We start from the raw sequence: 26,911 nt of genomic DNA, 5'->3' as shown, positions 1-26,911 counted from the left end.
GGGGGTCTAGGCCTGAGATGAGAGAGCTGAAGGTGGGTTGGGGGAGGGGAATAAAAGAGAAAGGGATAACGGGGAGGTGGTGCTACAAAACCTCTGCAGTACCGCACCACCAACTACTACAACTACCAGATGTGCACATGGCTGCCACACACAATACAGTATATCAAGAGCACAGCGAGTGTGTACGCACAAACAGAGTTTATAACACACATCAGGGTCAAAGTGATGGATATAAGGTTTTCACAAATGTACAAAAACACATGCCTAATGATGGCAATGAGATGGATATGACCCTGCACGATCAAAGAAAATAACCCAGTTTGTAAATCATGAACACTAAGCACAGGTGTAGATCACCAAAAGAAAAAAACCTGTGCTGAAGACCAAGAAAGAGAAAAGAAGGAATAAAAAAGAGAAAGGGATGGAAAGAGAGAAAGAAGGGCAAAATGCAGCATGTGTCATCCTAAAAGAATAAAAGAAGGCCATGTTAGGTCATCATTGTGATATGAGACACTAAGAAAAATCAATAAACTTGGAGAAGGATTCACAGAAGCTGCCATTCAATAGTACAAATTGAATGTGGCTGATTCCCCTGAGACTTCAAACACAACCCTCAAGCCACGATAGGCTCTCCAACAGATCAACACACACGAAAATTAACACAAACCACTTTCGGCTGAAACACAATTGAAATATAGCCAGTTTCAGATATATATCATAGCTAACACAAATGCTATAAAATAGCAGAATTTCCATAGACAGATGGTTTTCACACACATACAGTAGAGTGTAGGCACTGATGATGGACGTGTTACTAAGCCATCATGCTGTCAGTACTTCACTCAACCAATATCACTCCAGGTTGGCATGTAGTTTTCCTTCTCTGACTGAAAAAATGACTTTAGGAGAAAAGTCCATAAAAGGACTGAAAACAACTTGAACGACTGATGCACTGAATTCCTTTTCTTTTTATCTGTCTGTTCCTCTGAGCACAGTAAGACTGAAGCAGTAGAGTAGATCATCAAGAGCATTCAATGTGCCTGCCAAAGATTCACAGAAGTTGACTGCTCGTCATTTCTTTTTAGAGATTGGAAGTAATGAAGTGCAAACATTTTGTTACTGTACTTAAAGGGATGGTTCACTTTTAAACTAAATTTTTTTTATAAGTTTTAGCTTACCTCAAGGGTATCCGAGATGTACAGTACAGACCAAAAGTTTGGACACCTTCTCATTCAAAGAGTTTTCTTTATTTTCATGACTATGAAAATTGTAGAGTCACACTGAAGGCATCAAGGGCTATTTGACCAAGAAGGAGAGTGATGGGGTGCTGCGCCAGATGACCTGGCCTCCACAGTAGGGCTGGGCAATATATCGAATATTAGCGATAATATCGGAATAATTCTGACGACGATGTACAATTTGAATATATCGGGAATATCGAATATTTCAAATTCAAGCATACTTTCCCAAAAGAACGCGCCGAATGTCCAAAAAAGGAACCTGTAACTGCTGACTGCTTTACGCTCCTCTACTACGAGAGCTTTAATGATAGCGGTTGCCAGATAACAAAAGTTAAAATCTCCGAATCAGAGCTCCACTGTTACAAGGATACATTTTCTGCCCGGTGTTTGCTTATTTTAAACAATCTGGCAACCATGCGCATGTGCTCACTCCTCATTGCGGAAGAGCCGCCGATGATAATCTGAAAACACTAACAAGCTGGAATTGAGCAATCTAATGAAAGCGTCGTTCAGCCGGTCTGTGCTCTGTCGTGAGATCTCAACTGTATTGTTTGCATTTGTGATCGCAAAATAAATGCACTTACTCGACCGCTGATGTTTGAATAGAGAAACATAGGCTATGGCCATTTGGAATTACTATTGGGGAATTTCACTGATCTATTTTTACCAGTTTCCATAATATAGACAGAGAGAATGCAAAAGTCTTTGGTATTCATTTATATACATTTATATATAAGAAATAGCTATGTGCTTCAGAGGGTTTTTAGTGTTAGTAGGAACATAGTTTCATGCCACAGAGCTTCTCTTAAAACCGCAGACAGTTGACAGACTTGTGTTCTTATCTTAAAAACTTGTTAAAAAATTAATATATAATACTTATCCCACTTGCATAGTTTAAATTGTGAATTGCATGCACTAAAAAGTTGACAGAATGCACTTTCTGTAACTGTTACTTAATTTGCACTGCTTCAGTTACATATAGGCCTACATGTATTCATTTAATAAAAAGCAGTAAGTGATCTCTTGGTCTAGATTTTTTAATTGCTTAAATTAGCTGTTTAATCTAAATAATTTTTTTTAATGGGCAAAAGAAAATCATGTTTTATTTTTTATTATTTAAATGCAAACATATCGAGATATATATCGAATATCGTAAACATTTTTACAATATCGAGATATCATTTTTTTTTATATATCGCCCAGCCCTACTCCACAGTCACCGGACCTGAACCCAATCGGGATGGTTTAGGGGTGAGCTGGACCGCAGACAGAAGGCAAAAGGGCCAACAAGTGCTAAGCATCTCTCGGGGAACTCCTTCAAGACTGTTGGAAGACCATTTCAGGTGACTACCTCTTGAAGCTCATCAAGAGAATGCCAAGAGTGTTCAAAGCAGTAATCAAAGCAAAAGGTGGCTACTTTGAAGAACCTAGAATATGACATTTTCAGTTGTTTCATACTTTTTTGTTATGTATATAATTCCATTTATAATTCCACATGTGTTAATTCATAGTTTTGATGCCTTCAGTGTGAATCTACAATTTTCATAGTCATGAAAATAAAGAAAACTCTTTGAAAAAGAAGGTGTGTCCAAACTTTTGGTCTGTACTGTAGGTTTCTTTGTTTCCGCAGTATTTCCCATTTTGATATTTTTAGGGCAAACCATTCTTGTCTGTGACTCATATAATGGAGGTCTATGGTCACCACCTCAAAGAGCATGCACAGAGGAGTCCAAATTAAACAATTCCCCATCGTAAGTACACATTGATGACCTTAGACACGAAACGAGTGGTTTGTGTAAGAAAAAGAACAGTATTTATATAATTTTTACCTCTTGTACACAACCACATCCAACTGATCTGAGGGCGCGCATGGTTCCTGTTGTCGTGTGATGTTTGCGCGTACTCTGGCTTAGTCTGTACAAGCGCTGAAAGTGCCGGAAGTTATCTCTCGCGCGTGTATGTCACTCATTGTTTACACTTACTGTCTATAGTTTACACAGAGATTTCGGAAGTGTTACCTTTCACTGTGAAGATCTAAACATATTTAGACATACAGGAAATTGCAATGGAAGACGATTTCAATATATCAACTGACAATGTTTAATTTTTTTCACCACCATATTTATTTGAACCAGAATACACAGATCAAGTACTCAGGAGCGATCCGCTGCAGCAGCACGTCTTCAAGCCTCAGAGAGCCAGAGATCTCTTCAAAATTGGTGGTGTTTTAGTATCAAGTGTTGTGAGATGCCAACAGAAGTGGAGAGCATATGTTGTCATGAATGGAACATAGCAATGCCACAACTACAAGACGACGACGAGGACATTGACAGTATCGCATCACACACCTGCCTGACTGAAGATCCTGAGTTTTCTCCGCTGTTGAGACGCAGCGTTTTGCACGTTGTGTTTAGTTTGTCACGTATAAACTGGAGGCGACATCCAATGCCAGAGGGACCCAATGGCACGCTGTCAATAGAGTGAGTAATGTGTTGTATTTTTATTATAATCGCAACGATTATAGGGTGCACTATAAACAAATTAATTCATTACAATTACTGCATTACATTTCAGACAGTGCAGATTGGTGGCGTATGGTGTGGTAAACAGTAAACAATGAGTGACGTTCATGTGCGAAAGATCACTTCCGGCGCTTTCCGCGCTTGCACAGACTAAGCCAGAGCGCGCGCACACTCACATCAGGAAGCACTCGCGCCCTCAGATCAGTTGGATGTGGTTGTGTACAAGAAGTAAAAACTATACTGTTCGTTTTCTTACACAAACCACTTGTTTCGTTTCTTACGATGGGGAATTGTTTAATTTGGACTCCTCTGTGCATGCTCTTTGAGGTGGTGACCATACACCTCCATTATATGAGCCACAGACAAGAACGGTTTGACCTAAAAATATCAAAATCGGAAATACTGCGGAAACAAAGAAACCTACATCTCGGATGTCCTTGAGGTAAGCTAAAACATACCAAAATTTAATTTGAAAGTGAACTATCCCTATAAGTAGATTTTTCTAAACTTCACTATTTATTTTTCTGACAACTTTTTACTTTCACTCCTTACATTTTTACACAAATATCAAAAATTTTCAAACTAGGCTTGGAGAAATGGAGAAGCATAGAGGCAAAACTACTGATTTGTTCAGGTTTTCAAGTGCAGGTCAGTTTAATCTGTAAATAGGCTACTGCAATTTAGTTTTTGCTTACTTGGTTAAGATGGCCCTGAATTTCAGCGCAGGTATTGTACATTACTCTGCACATTTTTGCTGGTTTCGCATTTATAATGCAAGAAATTCTTGCAAACATTTTTATACTACAGCATGTAGGTTGAATTCCAACAGATTATCAGAGCAGTTCAATCATTTTAAAACTTTCTGTGAGATGCAATTTCACAAACAGTATGAGTGATTCAGCAGTACTGTACAGGATCCTCTCTCTCCCTCAAAATGCACAAATGGCCTCATAAAATAATCATGTTAAATAATCGTGATTACAATATTGATCAAAATAATTGTGATTATGATTTCTGCCATAATTGAGCAGCCCTACTGTACAGTACATTTACTCAAGGAGAGCTACCCCGAGTCTTGAATAAAAATGGCAACCAAAAAGGCAAAAAGGCAACAAACCCCCCAACTGCTCCCTGGGACCAGCAGCAAAAATGTATTTGCAGTGTTTGTGTGTGTGCATTTCTCTACTCACTGCTGTGTGTGTGCACTTGGATGGGTTAAATCACCTCACTTCACTTCTTCAAATAAAATGTATATATAATGTATAAATTACGAATTACTTTCATATGGACAGTACCTAATAAATGGTTGATATTAAAATAACATTGATTTATAATATTACAAATATTATAAAAACATCCATAATATTTTCTAATTCTTAATAAAACAATAAAAGTTACAACTTAGGCATTACTGCGTTATATTGTACAATAAGAAAAAATATAAATTCAGTTATTTAAGACTGAGTGTTAAGTGACAGCTAGGGAAGTTGTCAACTTTTTTTTGTGAAAAACAAATTAAAATTTTATACAAAGTTATCATAAGACTTACAAAGACTTAGATAAGACATCGTGTTTTATCTTTCCATAATTATACAGTTTTCCATACTTCAGTCATCTGTCCTTTTATTCTATTAGTGTTCCTGTAGCTCGAGTGGTAGAGCATTGCGTTAGTAAGTGAAAGGTTGTGGGTTTGAATCCCAGGGAACACATGTTAGGAGAAAATTGTTAGCCTGAATGCAATGCAAGTCGCTTTGGATAAAAGCATCTGCTAAATGCATTAATTTAATTTATTATAAAGTGAAGCCAGGACACTGCTCAAAACAATGATTTGCGTTCCACATAACAGACAAAAGTCATACTGACACCAGTTTACATGATGGAGCTATTTAAAGAAATAAATAAAGTGCAATCTGAAGAGCTAATGTACGAGGGCCTACTGTAAATTGCAAAGTATTGATCATGCTTTTCACAGTTTCAGCTGCTCCATTACATTTGCATGAGTTTCTGAGTATGTCTGAATAAGGACGGCCTGGAGCGGTGGCCGCTTGCTTATGTACAACTTGTAAGCTCAGTGTGTGTGTGTCTGTTTGTAAGATGGACGTACAACCCTAACCAACACCCATCAATGATTAATGAACAGCCTATCCATCAGACACCAAAAACCCACCCTGATACATGAGCCTAAAGCCATACCGTATACATCCATCTATTTAAGACACAACAGAGACAACTAATGGGCCACTCGGCAGGCCCTAATGAGACAGCAGGGCCTCGGCTTGTGCTACTGAGCTATCAATCAGCATCATAATATTCCAAAACAAATCGATATACCTTTAGCCATGCTCTAACAAAATATCTATTGCAAACAGCATCCGAGTAAAGTTTACAGAGCTTTCGATGAAGACAAAGGTATTATGTTCCATTGTACAATGTCAGTGCTATTAATGCTATAACATCCATAAACATTAAAACAAAATAACATAATAATAATAATGAGATAACATAATAGTGATTATGTGACAGAAGTTGTTAAAATATAATAAAAAAATATGAACTGAGCCAACAGTTAAACTGAGTTGTGCTTGGTTGGTGAATAAGAACAGTTTCGCTCAACTGTTTTTTGCACTGGCTCCTGAGAGTTTGGAATTATTCAGTGCATAGCTACATCAAATCATTTCAGAAGTCAGAGGAACTCATTAGAAACCAATAAGGAAGTCACACTCTAATGTAGCTGAATAAATGTTCTAGAGGGATTTAGCGTGTTCATGTGACCTCATGCTCTCTTCAGTTGACCAATCAAATGGGACGGAGTGGTGTGGCCATAGTGGGTTTCTGAAACACAGGGTACCCAGTTATGCCAGAATTAATTGTAAGTGTGTGTGAGTGTATGGAAGGGATATCACAATCCTTAATCATTGAACCAATGAAAAATGAGCATTAGAAAAGAGGAGGAAGAGAGTGTGGGAACCCAACACGTGTTCACACTCCATTTCTCCTCCTCTCCCAAAACAAGTTTAGTCTTCCATGTCTACATCTTTACATTCCCACCAATGCCCTCCCATCTTCGTCCCCCTGGGCTCCGGCTGTCTGCAGAGGCTTCCAGACTCCAGACACAAGGCTGCCCATTAAAACAAGATAACCCGTGACCTTATTTTGCCCTGCCCCTTAACTACCAGGCATGAAGAGGACGGTGGTCTGAGTGTCAGGGATCACAGAGTTTATCTAAACAAGCAGTTTTGGACAGCAAGTCACCATTTGGTGCATTGATTCAAATGACAGAAACTCTTAGTTCAAGCTTCAATATCTCACTGTTGACCTATTTTCATTCTCTCTCTTCTGTTCCCCTCCACCCAAAGAACTAGCTCTTTCACGCCTCTTGAAACAACACAATCCATCAACATGTTCCCAGCTAAACCTGGTCTCCTCATCAGCGTCTCCTCCTCTGTGTCTCAACACCTTCTAATGAGAGACGATCTAGAGACGACAGGACAAGGAGAAATGTGTATGTGTGTTTTAAGGGCATTAAATCGGAGATGAAAGAATCATATTTTGTAAAAATCATCCTATCCCAGTTATATATGCAAAGAACACAAAAACAAGTAAATTATTAGGTTAATTTCCATCAAAAAATGTAAATGGATTAACAACATGGCACTTATTTTTTGCCCTATTTATTAAAGGATTTAAAAATACATTAAAAATGTAAAGCATTTCTGAATTAAAAAATAATTTAGATTTTTTTTTTGCCAATTTGGGCAGAATGAAGTCTTGAGAGGGCCATGTGAGAGAGTATGCTGTACAGCTGCTGTGATTGGTCAACTCCTAGAACAGTTTATCAAGGTGAGAAGAGAGCTGTCAAATGGCATCAACACACTAACACACAAACTCTCATTTTTACGTACTACACACCTTCTCATGTGCAATAAAGAACACCTATAAACACACACTATACTATAGGTGCAACTCAAACACACACGCACTCACACCACCAACAGGTTTATAATTGAATTATTTAATAACCATCATAAATCATGAGTGTTCTGACAGGCTGTATGTAGCTCCTGCTTTCCTTAGGGCACCGTGCCACTCCTGAAGCTTATTATTTTTCCCATCCCTGGGAGAGACAGAGAGAGAGAGAGAGAGAGAGAGAGAGAGAGAGAGAGAGAGAGAGAGAGAGAGAGAGAGAGAGAGAGAGACAGGAAAGGCTCCAGCAGTCGACCCCTGCAGAGCGTGTGTCTCTGTATCTCCAGTCCTTGGCTTCCCTGTCTACCTTTGTCTCTCCCTCTTAATAGCTTCCAGCAATGATGTTTTAGACATCACTGACCCATACACACACACAAAAACTTTGGGGTCGGTAAGAAAAAACATGCATTTATTTGATCAAAAAAACAGTAAAACAGTAATGTGAAATATTATTACAATTTTTAATTGTTGTTTTCTAGTTTAATAAATTAATGTAATTTATTCCTGTGGTGGCAAAGCTATTACTCCTTCAGTGTAGATTTCCATCTTAATAAACATTTCTTTTCATTACCAATTTTCAGAGCATTTATTTAAATAAAAATATTTTATAACATTATGAATATCTTTACTGTCACATTTGAACAACTGAATGAGTGCTTGCTGTTAAATTAATTTCTTTAAAAAAAAAAAAAATCTTACTGACCCCAAAAGTTTGAGAATTAGTGCACATACAGCATACACTATATGGCCACAGGTATGGACCAAAATGTGAACAGCCCTAAACAATTAACTTCCCATCTAGCATCAACACAGCACTGTAAAAGCATGACCTGTGAAAATACTGTCTGATAGATAAGTGCAGTTGTCACATTTGTCATACCCTCTTTTAGTTCTGAAATGCCAAGTACAAAATTTTGTCATTTACGGCTCATAAAGCAGCAGAAGGCTTGAACAGAAGTCTGCATGCATCAAAAAATCAGTTAATGGGCTATCGACAGTTAAGGCGTCTGGCTATGGATATAAAAACCTGCATGTCAGTATCAATTCAATGAGCTACACAAAAAGCAAGGACTGCATTTTGATATTAGCACTAACTTAATAATGAAACTTTTAAATCCAACCTTGAAAATAAAAATAATTCCTGAAATGATAATGGTGGTTAAATGTTCAAGCACAGATTACAGTACTTGGATATCTGAGCTTGCAATATAACTGCAGCATTAAACACACAGAAAAGGGCATAAGCAAATATCTTAAAAAGTTCCTTGAGAGTTATTTTCATAAGCCATCTTAAACTCTTATCCCTTTAGACTGGAAGAGCTATTTAAAACTTGCTGAGCTCATGGAAAGCATAACATGTCTGAAGGTATCTAGTCCCAACTGAGAATGTGTTTTCTTTGTGATATTAATCCAGTGTCTGATTCAAGTTACATGTGTCTGTGTGAGACTTCTGAAGTGCACGGATGATATGATTCCTCACCAAACTGCAACGCAGACTAAATTATGACTTGGCTCTCAGAAAAAAAAAAGATTAGTTAAAAGCACACAAATCCAGTACTGACAGCACTCCAGCTAATCAATATCTACAAACATTCAGCAATGTACTAATCAAGGCAATTTATCACAAACACAATGATTTGTTTAATGGTTTTTGCCCATTAAAGTCCTGGTGGAGTAGAACACAATTTTTGACAGTGGCATGAAGCCTCATGCCAGGGCAGTGGATATTTTTTTAAATCAAGAACTTACTATAAAAAAGGCCAAAGTAAATATGAAAACAAATACACTACCGTTCAAAAGTTTGGAGATAAGATTTTTTGAAAGCAGTCTCTTATGCTCACCAACTCTGCATTTATTTTATCCAAAGTGCAGCAAATACTGCAATATTGTGAAATATTATTACTATGTTTTCTATATTTCAGTATCCATTACTCCATTTTCAAACTTTGGACAAAAAAACAGCATTGCATGTACTCTTAAAACATAATCACGGAATGCTCTGGCCAACAATTCATCCACGTTTATGGATGGATATATTTCATTCAATACCAAAAACTATCAATAAAAGCAATTCAATAAATAAAAAAATAAAAAAAGATTGTAACAATGTTGCTAGGTAACATTGCTCCCTAGGAATAAACTTGTGTCTTTCACATAAGTTATTTCCCACGTTGAGCATTTCACAATCACTTATGAGATACCATTTCAGTTAGTTTGCTGCTTAAAAGGCAGATGTAGTATGGTAGACAGCAAAGCAGTAGATTCGGTTTTACTGTAGAGCCACCATGCAAAATTCTAACATTTAACACAGTTACCACAATCACGTCAAAATGGTGTCTGATAACCCAAAATTAGCACCAATAATTAGAGCTCTCTTGGGTCAGCAATCTGCCTTATAATTAGGACGTTTAAATAGCTCTGGGTGGCCACATTGGCACACGGTAAGTGGTGAAGTGTGTGTAGTAGTGTGTACGATATAGGGGGCCACGTCCTGGTAATTGCTCCAATCTGGAGCCAAAGCACACATATAAAACCGAAGATTTGTGATGCTGGTGTGTGGGTAGAATGGAGAAACAAATGTAAAATAAGTCTCTCATTCGGCATTGTGCTTGGGAACAATACAAATATCACATAAAACATTATACTGTCTGCCATAACCCATATTTTAACCATATACCTATAAAATGAGTCATCTTTTTCTAGTTTATTTTTGGTCTTTTTGCCTTTAAGTGATTGGGAATGGGAGAAAAGAGTGGAATGGAATCTGGAAATTATGCTAGATTCAACATGTGATGGCTACATGAGTACAATATGCTAACTAATCATAGCTCATAGAATCATAGAAATAAAGAAGCTGAATAAAGATGCTGCCATAAAGGACTCAATTAACAATGCACAATTTCAGTGGAATATTTCTATTTAGTGTGGGTAAGATAAAGCCTTTCCCATTCTTTGAATTTACAAAGAGAATACCATTGCAATACAGAAACCATAGAGAAACCATACACCCACCCCCCCCCACACACACACACACACACACACAGAAGGTCACAGTAAAAAGCTGAGTGGTCTGACTGACGGTCTACCAGCAGGATGGAACAGCCCTGAAGAGAAAATGTTAATGAGTGTCAAAAGGGAGGAAACTGAAACACAGATGAAGAAGTGAAGGTTCAAAGCCAGGCCAAAGCTATCTGAGAGAACACCACACAGCCGCTAGGTCTCAACTGGGCAGCGTCTAGAAAAAATGAAGTCTTTCCAACCCCAATACACTTTCTTTGAACAAATCCAACTGGTTTTCTTTTTAGTAACAAGTTGTTAGCCTTTTAATGGACAATACCAGGTGAAATAAAAGAAGCAAACAAGACTAATACTTTTTGACTAAGATCGCAAAAAGACAACATCTGGAGAGATTATTTATGGTTTGAAGTCGGAGACAACAACCATAACGAGCAAAACCAGGGAATAAGCCCTTTCCCCCGACCCAATATCAGCTGATTATATTTTGACGGTACTGGCTGCTTTTCAAGGTTTTCTGAATTTAAGCCACATCAAATTGTATTTGATTATGTTTATTGTACTCTCAGCTGAAGCCATTTTACCTCGGAGCATAATTCAATTCACTCCATGTAATCACGTTACTTTACTCGCTGAAGGTTTTTGTGTTGTCCTTACGGTTCATCATATTAGAATGATGCGTTTAGCAAGCTAGTTGGTTCCTAAATGGCTGTGGGAGACGTTTTCAGCGGGTTGAGCATCCAGGATACGATTACATCAAACATCATCTCTTGTTCTGTCTCTACACGCAAGGTCACCTTGAGCGCCGTTCCCCTCCTCCATTTCACCCTCCCTCCCTCGCTCACTCACTCCTTCTCTTTTCCCATATCAGCAAGAATATTTCACGCCTCGCTAAGGGAGATCTTTCCTATTAGATCACACAAGTGCAGCCAGTGGGAATCGGGTACTTTGTATTGAAGAAGGAAGCAGAGTCAAAACTGATGACACTGAGTAAAGTTGAACTGAGAACACAAAAACTTAACCAGACATCACAGAGCATTTATGATGCATTAAATGAACAACTGTCTGCATTCTAAAAAGAGGATGAAATAAGGTATATTGCAAAAGCGGTATGGTTGTGCGCATTGGGTGTGTAATACACCGTTTCCCGCTATTGTGATTCCAGTGTAAAAACATTTATGCTACCTTCACCTAAAAAGCATTAAAGTTGAGCCCTGAATATGTGTGTACAGACAGTAAGTGATACAATATCTACACTTTTTGTTTTGAAAAATAATAAAGAAATATATATTTTTAAATATATTTAAAATATGTTCTTTATATTGATATATTTGATAAAAATATATTATAATTATTAACCTTCATTTGCTTTGGCTTCAACAACAATTTGGAATATAAAATCAAGCTAAATCTTTTTCACACACTTTACCAATCAGCCTTTATACATAAAATTATAAAGATGCCTTTATATTTTGAGAAGGAGAGCATCATATTTGGGGGTCCTTGCTATCAAAAAGTTTAAAAACATGAAAACTCCCTCACAGCAGTAATTGGTGGGGCAGGAAGAGAGTCACAGCGTCAATAACAGTGACCAGCACATGCCTGGCCCCTCGGGAGAAGACGCTATGAAGCAGGATAGTAGAGTGTGAATGAAGGAAAACAGAAGTGAAGATAAACTTTGCCATTTGGGCCAGAGCGTGTTTGTTCAGAGGGACACTGTGGAGTGGGCAGTGCTGTCGTGAGGCTCATTTCGTGACCAATTTTCTATGGAACACAGCTGCAGTGTCTGGTTGTGGCCTTAATGCAGTTAAAAAGCCTGGATGTCGCTATAGAGCTAGATCCAGTGAATGTGGTTTATAGAGAATGATTGAGAATGAAGTTGAATACTGCAATGGTTGCGGATGAGGCAACGCAATGACATTTTAAAGAAGAGTGGCTTGATTAAGTGGTGGAAATAGCGGCACAGAACAGTAACAAAATAAAATGGCAACAAAAAATTATCTTATTATAAAGAATTGAACTGGTCTGTGTTATATATATATATATATATATATATATATAATTTTTTTTTATAGAATTTCTTGGTAACAGTACTGTTAAAAAAAATTCTCAGGCAACCTAAAATGTGCATCATTTAATCACATTCAGGGTCAAATCATAAATAGCACATTATGTCAGCCGAATAGAGAAAAGTTCTGCTCAGCAAGAAAAAAAATTAAAGGGAACATTGACACTCTATGGTCGATAACCATGAAAAATTAAATATCCAATGTACATAATGTATACATAAAAACAAATAAAAAAGTAGAAGATAAAAAAACAAAACAAAAAACAATTGAAAAGAAAAAGAGTGACGAAAAAATGGAAAAGAAAAAAAGTGAAGTAGGGCCAAAACTCAGCTTGAGTTTTATTGGATATCTAAACCGCACTGGATCCAAAGCATTAAAATCCAAAACACATTTCTCTTGGAGATTGCAGGGGGAGAGACCAGAAGCTGGCCAAACCTTGATCCACTATCGCCTTGAGAACAAGAGCAGAGGCACAGACATACACAGATGGATGATAAGCCACAGCTTCCGCCAACTCAATACAAGCCCGGAGTTTAAGACATCCTGTACACAAATGCCACTTTTTTCCCCTGAATTTTCGGTTCTCTTCTGTCAAATGCTTGTGTTCCTCAGCTATGTTCTTGGCTGATCAGTCTCGCTCATTAATCTGATAATGTGTTATTATTATAACCAAAATTCCCCTCCGACCCGGCAGCAGTTTATTCGGAAAACTCTCCCTAATGAGCCTCACTAATATAAATCCTACTACAAAGAGCCAGAGGGGATTAGACAAGAAAAAGAGATAAGAAAATGAAGAGAAAAGAGAGAAGCAGAAAATGAAAATGGGACGAGAATGCCTATGGGGCAGAAACAACTAAAGTACAATTGAAACAACATGAAACAGCATTTGTAACATTTAATTTTCATAATATAAAGTGAAAAAGAATCTGCAGAAATAATTCACATTTATGCATTTGGCAGACACTTTTATCCAAAGCAACTTACAGTGCATTCAGGCTATACATTTTTTTTTCCAGTATGTGTGTTTCCTGGGGATTGAACCCACGACCTTTTGCTCTGCTAACACAAATGCTTTGCCACTGAGCCACAGGAACAAATAATATACTATGTGACTTGGTTATATACTTGGTGACTTGGAAAGTAGGTGATTAATTCATTAATATTTAATTACCAATCTTTAATTAATTAAAACATTTTTACCTAACTCTGCAAACTTAGTGATGTCACAACCTTAGCAACATTACAGAAACAAAATATTATTTCACATGTAGAGAAAGTTATTGCATTGTGATGAAAACATTTTTCTATAGAACATGATCAATCCTACCAGGGACACACAAAGTATAATTACATTTGTGTTAATTTAGAAAGTAAATAGTAGGTCCATTTAGATTATTTTTGTTGATAAAACCTATATTAAGTTTCTGGTCAATAACTGTAATAACATTCTGCCCAGTAAATGGCTAATATTTAAACTATATATATTTCTTTATGTAAAAAAAAAATTATAAAATTATAATAAAACACCTAAATAAAATCCATAGTTTTTAATGCTCATTTAAAAAGGGTATTAAAGCACCAGAACATTATAATCGAAAGTATTGAAGGGAGCTATTCATTTTGAGATCTTAAAGATTAAATTGAACACTATTTTAAAAATAATTAGTGATTTTAATGATTAACTTTAAGTGAGCGTCATATAATGGTAAAGTTAAAATAAAAATAGACGTAAATGAGCCTGCACAATTAAACATCCAATATTAGCCGATATATCCAATACAGACTTCTAAAGTCATTAATAACAGATAATGGCCAGTACCTATGCATATTTGTTCGGGTTTTTTTATTTTTTATTTTTTGGTCTCACATGCATTTACCTTTGGTCTTTATAAAATTAAATGCACATATGTATATTACTATAAACAGCATGCTGTGTAAGAGAGAATAATCCTGTTATTGCAACCACTGTACACTGTACTCTCATCATTGCAGTCAGAGAGAATGAGAGCAGATACAAATACATTCCCTAGTGTCCTGCCAAACCCAGTTCAGCCTTTCTCTCCTCTGAACACACGGCCCGTTCCAGTTTACCACTAACGCCAATTCACCATTCAAATATACTGATAACTGCAGCTAATTACTTCCAACATTAACTGAAAAAGATTTCACTATCACTGTCTATATTTATTAGATTTTAGTAATGGTACAGCTGAATTAGAGTTGTCACTGGCTGCAGTATTCAGAGACTTCAAAGTCATAATGTCATGTAGACCCAGCTAAATATCAAAGATCCTTTGCATAAATCACTGGCAAAAAAATGCTTAGTCTAACTCTCACACTTTACTCTGACATTACATGAGTATTAACTCTTTCCTCCAAAAGCCACTTTTTGCCCGATTATGGTACTACAGCCATAACACGCCTTGTCACATCCCTGACCCTAATCCTTTACAGTTGTGCGATGATGGGAACCAGACTTATTGTTTTTGACATAAGCCTCAATGGGCCAGTGTTTTGATCTGTCATGATACACAATCCATTTCTTGACAAGAGTAGACCACACTGTCATTAGTTTCTTTTTTTGTCTCTCAAATAGTCTGACAGTTGAGTTTGACAGCTGGGGAATGGAAGATAGTATTGTGAAGCCTAAAGAAAAGAGGAAATCTCGATCCCGAGCATGGAAGGAGGGTGCATGTGGCTGGCAAGGGTGACAGATCCTATTACAGTCAGACAGGCTAATAGAACATTGTCCAGTAGTGCCTCTTAAACAAAGAGTTCAAATTAAGTGTGGCAGAGCACATGCATGAATCAGTGTTTTTATTGTTTACCATAACTTCAATTACAATTTGTTCATTGAAATAAAGCTGAAATAAAATAAATTATAAATATTACAAGAAAGAAAAAATTAAACATGCATTTTGAAATGACTAACTGAACTAAAAGAAACCTACTGTAATAAGTACTAAAATTACTAACTGAAAACAAACTGAATAAAACTGAAAACAACAAGAACATAAATGCTTACTAAAAATTAAATAAAAAATGTGAGAATATATATTACTCTAAAAACAAAACTATTTCAAAATAAATCTATAATAGTAAAAAAAAAAAAAAAAAAAAAAAAAAAAACCTTGGTAAGAATGAAACTGCAGTTATCATGTTGAATGTGATGACAAGATGTAATGGATATTAAATGTATAGTTGACCCAAAAATGAGTGCAACACAAAAAATAAGAATGTTTAAGTCAATAACAGATTATAAATATTTTAGTCGATAATCCATGTTAATACCTTATTTAGAGTGAGAAAGGAAATAAGAGAGAAACAAGAAAATGTGTAGAATACAGAAAACCTGCCTTATTCTTGCATGGATTGCTTTGCAAGAGCAACCTTTGGTGTGGGTTCCCCCTCTTCTCTTTAAAATAATTCAGTTATGAGGGGACCCCCAGTGTCCTTTGGGTCCAACACTTTGATCTTTTCCTGGTTTTCCCCTTGAATGGTCGAAAACCCAGAGGCACATCACAAAGGTTCAAGTGTAATAATTGGCTGCAAGCAGTCTAGATTCAAAGCAGCTGCCCAGACTGCATGAGGGAGCAGTTCTGGCTGAAATAAACAAATGCTTCATCAAACCACAAGAAAGAACAATCTGGAATGTCTTAGTTTTATCAGCACAGGGGTGATCAAGGTTGATTTATGTCATGCCACATAATGCAACTGCATGAAGGCCAAAAACAAAAAGTACTGACAGTGCAAACAAGCCCAATTTCATAAATTTGAAAGAACCATTGCTTGTTTTTGTAAGGTCCATTTGGTGTCCTTTGAAAGCGATGAGGGATTCAACATGATGAAAAAAAAAACTCTCTTGTGACTTCAACAGGATTTGAGATTATGTGCCGTATTTCTATGACAACATGAATTTGTGTTTTAATCTGAAGTGTGACAGAAGTCACCTCCTATGCAAATCTGAATAGTCCTCTCTTGTCTGACTCGTACAGCTTAAATGTAAACTGTAATCACTACAATAGTCCTGCTGTCAGAAAAGGCCAGCAAACAGAACCGCCATAGTTTACATAAGCAGCAAATCTGTGCAGAGTGGGCCTCTGTAATGCCATCTTTTCCCAGATTTTTTTTTCTCCATGTGCTGTCCACCGGAATGGCTGCATCTGTGCGGCGACAAAAACTCCTGTGTTCGAGCGCTTGGCACATGTGGCCCCACCGACACGCGCTCAATCCCCACACACAAGCTTGTGCATGCTCTGGAAAGGGTGACGTAGCCATGGTCTGGGTGGAGTGCGGCAGGGTTATGGGGTGATGTTGTGTAGCTCTTCCACAGTGGGTGGGGTCACGGTCAACCCTGCATTCCCCGGCCTGTACAAAGCTCATGACAGCCAGAGAAATGCCCTGCACTAGGAAACACTCTGCAGGGGTTTGGCCATCTGTGCCTGGCCTAGTGCATCAACTTGGCCAACTGCCGTACACCTCGCATTCATCACCTGTTATGCCCTGATCTACAGCTACAACTCCAGCCATACATCAACAGCTTGAGAGGGCATAATGCCATATTAAATTTGTGCTCATAATATGCTTAATGAAACTACAAGTGAAGCATCACAACTCCAAATTATGCAAAAATTCTGAGAGCTTTACAGTCGGCAAATCCAACTGCCACCTAAAGTGTAAAGTCTTAGATCAGACACTTATCAGTCATAAGTTAACATTTAAGCAGCTTATCTTACTTCAACTAAAGTCTGGAATACACTATACGAATTTAAAACAGACCAGGCATCATAGACTTGCCATACACTGTAGATGGTTACAAAGTTTAAAAAGTATGTGCGACAGACCAAAATCCGCAGACTGGCTCTTACTTTCGGCAAGTAGTGTCGACTCGTCCAGATTCAAAAAGCAAATTGGGGCAGAAATCTTTACAAAAGTCATGTAATGTATTCATTTCTAGCCTTAACTAAATTCAAACTAAATTCAACTAACTCCTGGATGTAAAATTAAATGTCGATTTTACTTATATACAAAATAATTCTCTATGCAAATACTGTACATTACACACGGTATTGTTCAAACTGGTACCTTGTTGTCTTTTTAAAATATTCATTATAATAAAATGCAACAAATAAAAGTCATTTGATTTAAGATAAACTGAACACACTGTATGTTTTCACTAAAAATAATTTATTTGTACTTGCACAGATTAATTACACTGTAGCTTAAGTACCATAAAAAGGAATTAGCTAACAAAAATGACAGTTTAACAGTTTAAACAGTTTAGCGGTCATTTAGACTGTTGTTAACAACTCCAATCATGGGCTGATTAAAATGTGCATCTTCTTCTTCCCCTTTTATTCCTCTCCAGGAGAGAAGGAAGCCAGAATAGAGCTGTGAAAAATGTGCCTTACTGTTATTTGGCAGAAAGTCCTCAGACAACAAGCTCTCACTCTCTCTTTCCAAACACACTGGGTGCCAGAGCCTTGTTGCATTGGTGTTAATCAGAGTTTTCCTGCACATGTCCATATGATATTCTCACAACACATATTGGTGTTATTTTCCCACATATATCCCCCACTAATACTTTGCTATTTTTTTCTGCTAGTCTTGCATTTCAGTTTCTATTTAGAAAACACAACAAATAGCTATCTTTAGAGTGGAAATGTTTTCTGTAATACTGTGTATTCACAAAATCTGGCAAAGATTACAAAATAAACCAGCGGAGACACATGGATTAGCCAAATATTCTGGCTGTCCTTAAACAAAACAACAAGCTTTTTTTCAGAGGGACAACCAGAGTCATCGTTTCCACATACCCAGTGTGTATTCTGTTCTTGGTCTTCCCTTGACACTAGAAAGCACACTTCTTTAGATCTGGAGAGTCGGTCTAGAAAAAAAGAAACTGGACGGTCTGACCTCAACGTGGTGCTGCTGTACAATGCAAGCATTCAGCTGAATGTACACCTCTTCATTCCTTTCCACATCTTCTTTCTTGATCTCACCCTTGTAAAGACATGAATATGTGACAAGGGTAACACTTTTCATGGAACCTCATGACAAATCTGACATAATATGGGAAAATATTTTCTAAGGGGAAGCAGAAGGGCAGAACAGGCTCCTTTTAGTAAAACAAAACCATACAGCCCATGAATGCAGCAAAGTAAATCCTTAGCATCACATTATATATATATATATGATGTCTAGTCTGACCTGACTAGGCCTAGTTTATCAGTGTATCTACTCACAATACATTTTAATTTTCTTTTTTAGCATATCCTCCCACATAACACCATTTGAAAGGCTGAGTATTCATATTCATGCAGTGGAAAAAAACAATTTTCAACAATTTTTCCCCTGTGCACTACAAGAATTTCCACACAACCATCAATCCTTTTCCAACTACCTCAAACACCAGCGTCATTGTAAACGTAATTTTTGACTTATTTAAACATATTGACCACAAAGCACAGCAGCTGCCTGGTCTTTTTAATGAATGACTGATGTTTTCCTGGGTATTTGTCAGAGAACTTTCTATTTTCTGTCATCTCCTGCCTCTTGTTTTCGCCGTGTCTCACTCAATCTTCACCCCAAAGGACACTGCTTCTGATCTGTAAACCACAGAAAGACATTTCTTCCTGAATGGCCACTTCAAATCGCCAGAGGACCATCGGGAAACAATTACAATTGTTGTTTACAAGGGGGCCTGTAAGAACAGTCCCCTGAGAAGGACGAGGAAACAAGAGATGCAGAAACCTCAGCAGACGGGCCTGATTCTGTGTGCTGAAATAATGCTTTTATTAAAATAATTCCAAATTGCCAATTTTAAAGAATGACAGGGTTAGTCTGGCATTTAGGAAAGGTGGTAAAGAGGTGAAGGGCATGCTGGTGTCTGAGAGAACTATCTACTTCAGTGAGGTTCTTTTATTGTAAAATATTGAAGATCTAATAAATGCATGCACACATGCATGATTGGAACTGTTCACACCATTATGCAATTATAGCATTTCCTATCTGTGTCTCAGCAGCCCCCACATCTCCACATGTCCACAGAGGCGAGAGACAGCATGCAGTTCAGCACACTACATCCTCCTGCCTCCCTCTTTTCTTACAGCACTATGGTTTTGGGCCATTGGGTAGATTTCATTCCTTTCCTTTACAGTAGGGCCTTTCGCACAATTTAGTTCCAGAACTAAATGTACAGTACAAAAGTACTGGGACAATTTGCACGAACTATTTCCCAGTACCATTTAAAGGGTTGCATTCACACCGACAGTGTGTACTAGGGAGTGGTGTAAGCAGGTCGACAGCGATGTCATTTGTGCGTGCCGTTAAACAACGTTAACAACTGGAGGATGGACAACGCTGTGATCGCAGTTGTGTTTTTGTTGTGTCTTGTGGGTTTCACATTAATGAATATGAATGTCGACGTATATGTAAAGCGACTGAAAGAACGTAAAGGAGGACTAAGAATCTCCAACGACAACTGGCAGTGCTACATTTGCTAAAGTGCCTGCACTTCAGCGTCCGTATAGTTATCGCTGTTTACCATACTTGTGAAATAAGTTGACACAATGTTTACAGTATGTTTACACAGCGTTTTAAATCATGGTGGTTGAGGGCGTTTTTGAATGTCTACTTATGTCACGGATAGTACCAGTTGTGCTGGTTAGACCCTGCCCCGGATAAGGAGCTAATTTGGTTCTCAAAAAGGCGGTTTGGTACTAAAATCGCACCTAGTTCAAGTGGTGCGAAAATGCCCAAAAGTGGGTAGTTCCACAATCCACAATTAGTTCTGGTGCTATGAAAAGGTTCCAGCGGTGCTAAAGGCCCTAGTGTCTTTCAAAAATATAATGTTTCTAAGCAGCAAGTCAAACACACTAAAAAGGCAGGCAGGATCTTATGAGATAGCATCTCTTTCTTGGCAAGATGAGTTGCATACTGTTACGCTAATGTAACTGCATGGCCTGCGAGGGCTTTCTTCATTAGATGAATGGCCGATCTGTTGATTTCATTCATCTGGTTTGATTTACTGTTTAAGATGCAAATCATCTAAAGCTAAAATGTAAATTGGTTTGAACTGTTAAAGTAGGAAATCATCTGTCATTTCACCAGGTTAAAGATCTACAGACTTTTACTACAACGCCACCTGGTTACATCAAGCTGTGTTAACTGTTAAAAATAAGCGAGGTGGCTTTTTAAACGTATTCACGTTGATTTACAAGTCAGTATGAGGACAAAAGAAAGTGGAGCTTACTGGACTGTGCTCAGCTGGTGTCTATCTATCTTCGTCTGCCCTCTGTTATCTCACTCTTGCACAAAGAGAATCTTCCTGGCATTTGAATGGACGGGCTGTGCCAACACCCTCCGGGTCTGTCTGCTTCACACCAAAGTGCAATTCAGCTCATCAGCTCAAAGCCTTGGGATTTCAAGCCAAACGTGCCACATGACACCGGCCTCCCCTGTAGTCACTCTGATAGCTGATGTCATTCTGCTTCTTGGCAAGAAACAAGTTAAAAGATACTGGATAAAACAAGTAAAATACTGCAGCTCAAAGTTTAGAATGCTTTTAAAGACAGTCTGACTGTAGAAATAGCAGCCTGGTGAGTCACGCTCTTGGATATCAGTCGCTCTGGCTGAATCTTCCAGACACCTGCTTGTTAGGTTACAGAACTATACTGTACTTTTAGACAATAGTAAGAGTTCCTACTTCTGCAGGACACAACAATAAGAACTGCTCACTAGCCTGAAGCCAGTGAAAGTTTTAGGCTAGTTCATCGATCATGTACAGTTATTCTTACGCCTTCAAATATTTGGTTTTCTGAAATTTTACATTGTTGAAACTTCTGCCCAATCTTTGTCCTCCACGTTATCCGTGATCTAGCTTGCTAACATAGATGATGCAAAATGCAAAACATAGATGTTAATTCAAAAATGACAAATGAAACACTAAATGGTTTGTATCACATGCCATTGTTTCCCATCAAAAATTTGTTTACGTATTTATGTCAAACTGCACTACTATGGGGTTGGTACAGTTTCCAGGTTTCGTAATAAAAATAATAATAAAATCTTGACCTCATGATAATAAATTCGCATGTCCAGTTAATTACTCCTCATATGAGTCTCATCAGAACGGACTAACCAACCGCAGCAAGCAGTCGCCACGGTGTCTGACCAATACAGACAAGAGCATGAAATAAAAGTGGACAATAGCTTGGGATGGAAAGCACAGAAGCTTACAGAGGATGGATTTAATGGAAGAACAACGAAATATAAAAGGAGATAAAACAGAAAAGTTATCAAGCATGCAGAGTAGGAGAAAAACATAAAAAGCCCATTCATTTTCACTGTTAGAAAAATGTGTCTGGCCAAAAGCTTTGATTTGCAATAATTCAGCCATGCTACACATTGCTCCCCAGTGTATCAGCTTGACAATGATGTCATCATTGATGTCATGTCCCATTTACAGTCTTACAGTAGCAACCAATTTTTCTTACCAAAGACCACTAATTTTTTCTGCTATATTTTTTAAGAACCACTTCACCTGTGATGTGCAAAATAAAACAACATGTAGAAGTCATAATCATGTCTTACCTAGATCTCCATGGTAACTGTTGTCATGGGAAGTCCGACTGGAGGCAACAGAGTCTCCATCATGGGGCCAGATTTGTCCTGTTTTCCTTACACCCACAATGGTGGCCTCAGACACCACGACATGTTGCTGCCGGTGTCGTTTTTGTGTCTGCGGTGTAGGGGGACTGCTGCTGTCAAACGAATGCTGAGAATTCTGGGAGTTCTGAGAAGGTGAGCGACTCTTCTCTCGGAGTGGGCGGCGGTAGGCTGTCGTAGGGCTGGGCGATACGTGACTGGACTGTCCCGAGGAGAAGTCTTCCTCGCTGGATGTCAGGTTCTCATTGGAGCTGCAGTCTGGTGTGTATCCGCCTCCTCCGCCTCCCACATCCTCCAAACTCCCAGGCGAGTACGACCTCCTGGGCCAGGTGAGAAGATGGTCGTCACTTCCTCCATGGTCTCTCATAGTGACCCTACCGTCACCACTTTCTCCTGACATCATCCCTCCGACATAAACACTAGTGTATGGCTGGAAATCTGATGGCTGCCAAGGTGGCGGTGGTGGTTTGGCACCATTCGGTCTTGCAGTGCTGTAGCGTGGACTGGGTTCGCCATCTTCATACTCTGCATCATATCCACAGGTGCTTTCGGTAGAACGCCCTCTATAGACAGGCCTGGGGCGTAGATCACCTGCAACCGTGGCAAGGTTGCCTGGAAGTGAATGAAGTGACCTTTTGCGCTCCATCTGCATGGCTTGGTTCCCAAGAGAGCTAATTTTGTCCGAGACCTCACGGTCATTGACTTTTACCAGGCCCCTGTCATGTTGGAACTCAACGTTGGTGTAGAATGGTTTCTCTTGGCCTGATTTTCCATCAGTGGCTGAGTGTGAGTTGGCCCGTTTGATTCTCTCAAAGTTTGAACGTAAGGCAGCCACCCCGAGCCCCATGCCTGGCTTGTCTTTGGGTGATGGATCCGAGGGCAACTCCTTGTCAGGGGGTGGATGGGGCCTGCGAGGAGAAACTCCACCCCTCTGTGCTGATGGCGAGAGCCTCTCGGTCTCACTGGCAGGCCCTGCTTGGTGCGCCTCCAATGATGACTGTAGCTCCAATCCATCACCGTGGGAAGCCGACTTCCTGGCAGGGGGTGGTCGTGGTTTCACTCTGGTCTCCCCCACAGGCTGATACCTGCAGCGCTCTGGCTGTCCATGCTCCTGTGCATGGAGATGCTGAGAATCGGCCCCAACAGCTTGCAGATCCCCTTCGGTCAAATGAGGTGGCTTCCTGAAACCCCATCTCTGCCGGTCGTAGCTCTTTCGCTCCTTGGCCAGAAGCGTCTGAAGGTAGATCATCCGGAAGCGCTCTTTGTTCACCTCCATTTCCAAGCGTCTTATGGACGTTTTACACCTCTCCAGTTCTTGTTCGATTCCCCCAACAGACCTAAGCTCCATCTTCGGAGGCTCGGACTCTGGAAACTGTGCTTTCCAGGCTTCGATGAAACCCACAGGCTCCACCATTGTGTTTGCTCAGGCTGAAAATATCAGATTGGTCAAAAACACACAGTCAAGTATATCCAACTAATTGGAATTTAGCTGAAGGAAAAGAAAATTGAGAAAAGTATGAAAAGTCGGCAATGCCCGTTCATAATAAACGATATTTCTTCAATAATACTTAATACAAACGTTTACAAAACATTTCATTCATGATTTCCCTGGTATTGTCACTAGAAGTATCAGTCTTTCTCTGCCAAAATTGTCGTCGTTGGGCTTAAGTTGTACAACGACTGAACAACCGTTATTGAGTATGTCGCGCGGAAACAATAAAGGCACGCGCATTCTCATCTCGCGCACCATTCCGACGAGACCACTGGCAGAATATCACGCGCACAAATCTCGGTCCCCAGCACAATGACAGCATCTGTTCTCCAGAGCGCACGGGATGAATAAAATACTCCTAAGACTGCTTTCCGAATTAAACTTTTCACCATAAACAAATCATACGACCAGGTCGTGTCTGTGGCGAGGTATTCCAGTTGTCCTCCGTTCATAATGTGATATCTTTTTTATCACCATTATCCCCAAAGCCCATTGTGCTTACGTCTGTGTCTGGAAAAAAAAAAAAAAAAAAAAAAAAAATTCACTCTCCTTGATTGGTCGTTTAGTTCCTGTGGACGAAATTCTCTAAAGACGCTATCGATTATCCCATTTTGTCGCTGATAATTAGACTGTGCAGATTTGCCAAGTCTGCTGTACGTAATGCCTCTGTATGAAAAGCACTAAGACGCTGCTGCTGCTGCTGCAGGAAGGGGCGGGATTAAGAGACATGATTGACAGCTCTCACAGCATGGGTTCGATTTAAAGCGACAGGCTGCTTCGCCGCATAGGTCAGGGAACTTGTAGTAAGCGTGGCGTGGTTTAAATATAAAAAAAAAACTTGGTTACGTTACTTGTTTTAGGGGAAATGCAGTCTGTTTTTGTTGACAATGAGTCGGGTTTAAACGCTCATGTAGCCTTTTTAACTTTGAGAGAAGGAACACACACAATATTGTAGAACAAATAATGCATTAATTATGTTAAACGTGTGTTTTTTTTTTTACATAATCAAACAATATGTGCAATAACCATTTGCAAAAATAAAACCTTTCGTGTCTTCACTTTTGTGTGTTGCTAAGTAAAGGCAATGAACTGAAATGTACATTAATTTTTCCTGTTGTCAATTTAACAGATTTTGGTCACTGGTTACATAAAAGATGCAGCTGTGTTTATTTGTGAATTAAGATGATGTCATTGTAATTGGACCGTGTTTTAGCGCCAAAATTGGTCTCTGTCGCCTTCAAGTGTTCAATATTAGACATTACAACCGTAAAGACAGTTTAGGAAATCTCTTCAACAAACATGTTCTTATTGTTTTGGCAATTTATTTAATGAACTCATGGCTTCCATGTTGATTTTAGAGCCAAGAACAAGAAGCGCATACTGCCCGCATTCAATCACAGTGATTCAGGTAATAGACTAGTAAAATAATATCCTACTCCTTAATCGGAGGTATATCTAAATTTATTAAATGGCTTTTCCTAACAAATATACATAGAGAGACACAAAGCATGAACGTCAGCATTGGTAAATTAACTAAAGAATTTATTTGTAAAATTATGTGTTGAATCATATACCATTAAGTAGCAATGTACACAGCAAGTTGCTATATAAATATAGATAAAATTATTTGGCTAATTACAACTGAAAGCATGCATTTTACTATATAATACATGTATATAAAACTATGACAGTTGACAAAAAAAAAAAATGCAGCAAACTCTCCTTGCGTCAGCATTAGGCAATGTAAACATTGTCATGCAGGGTAGAAGATGATGCTGATACTGCTTGCTTCCTTACGCACATATTACTCTTATTTCTCTGTCATTTAATCATTATAATGTAGTTTTTTATTATGGAGTCCATTATTACATGTGATCTGGCAGTGCAATGGTGGCTATTTTCTCTGAACTGCACATTCAACATGCAAGTTCTGATATTCAGTCAAATGAAGCCACTCAAAACAGACATGCATAACACAGAAGCCTGAGGTTTCCCAACAAAAGCAGAGGCAGAAACAAAAACTGACCAAAAAAAAGGTGTTTTTGAATGTTTTTTGAAGTGCACTATTAAATAAATATTTAGCATGTCAGCAAGTATAACAATGGGGAAAATAATTGTATGATTGTTTATACAAAAGTCAACATTTACTAGAAAAAGAAAAGACTGCAACATTTTTCTAATGGCAATAGTGTTTTCATTCGAGTCATTTATGCCAACATCCATGTTCAGTTCCTGAGCAAGTCAGAACACAGTGTACGGACCATTCTAATAGAAACTAATGGTGTATTCATTTCATTCGGAGACAAGATTGAAATTACATGGGGTAAAGAAAACAATCACGCAGGTAATTTACCAGGTCTTTACAATATATTATATATTTCTTAAAAACAGCATATATTGCAGTGGAATAGAACAGTGGAATGTATTCAAGCTAATATGGGCATGTGTTAATGCAGCTATAAACAGCCACAGTAGTCGTAGTGGGATTTTAGCAGATTTACATGTTAGCAGGGTTGGTCCATTGTCAGAGAACTTGAGGCTTTGGGACAGTCGTAACACTGTGAAAAGGAGCGGAGAAATGTGTAGCGACAATGTCAGTAAGACTAAGTAACTTTAAGGGAATGTTTATGGTTGTTAGAAAAAAATACTGACAGTTCCACACTAAGCATAGTCAGGGACATGCATCCATTTTAGCAAGCAAAAATTAGTATGATGCAATGGACAACTAAATGCCAGAAAGCTCGATTTCATAAATAAAAAAATTTTTTTTTTTAACTTTGTACCGTTTGGGTTTATGTGCTGCATATGTACAAATATACAGGCCACTACCAGACTGGCTGGTGAGGACCAAACAGGAAGCCTCTCCCAGCTGTCAATCTTGTGCTCATTTACATAACTAAATCTCTTTACATTAAGTCCATTTATTAAAGTATATTTGCT

General features: G+C 38.4%; 1 protein-coding gene across 1 annotated transcript in view; it reads right to left on the bottom strand.

Moving 5' to 3' along the window:
• Nucleotides 1-24,669, bottom strand: part of LOC132130124 (breakpoint cluster region protein-like) — a 66,724-nt gene extending 42,055 nt beyond the window's left edge. Inside the window, exon 1 of the mRNA XM_059541782.1 lies at nt 22,405-24,669. Coding sequence (XP_059397765.1) covers nt 22,405-23,893 — 1,489 coding nt within the window. The 5' untranslated portion in view covers nt 23,894-24,669. The remainder of the gene's footprint in view (nt 1-22,404) is intronic.
• Nucleotides 24,670-26,911: the final 2,242 nt, after the last annotated feature.

The sequence above is a fragment of the Carassius carassius genome, chromosome 47 (genome assembly GCF_963082965.1).
Source record: "Carassius carassius chromosome 47, fCarCar2.1, whole genome shotgun sequence".
NCBI classification, from domain to species: domain Eukaryota; kingdom Metazoa; phylum Chordata; class Actinopteri; order Cypriniformes; family Cyprinidae; genus Carassius; species Carassius carassius.
The sequence above is the reverse complement of the archived record's forward strand: the minus strand, read 5'-3'. Positions and strand labels throughout refer to the sequence as shown.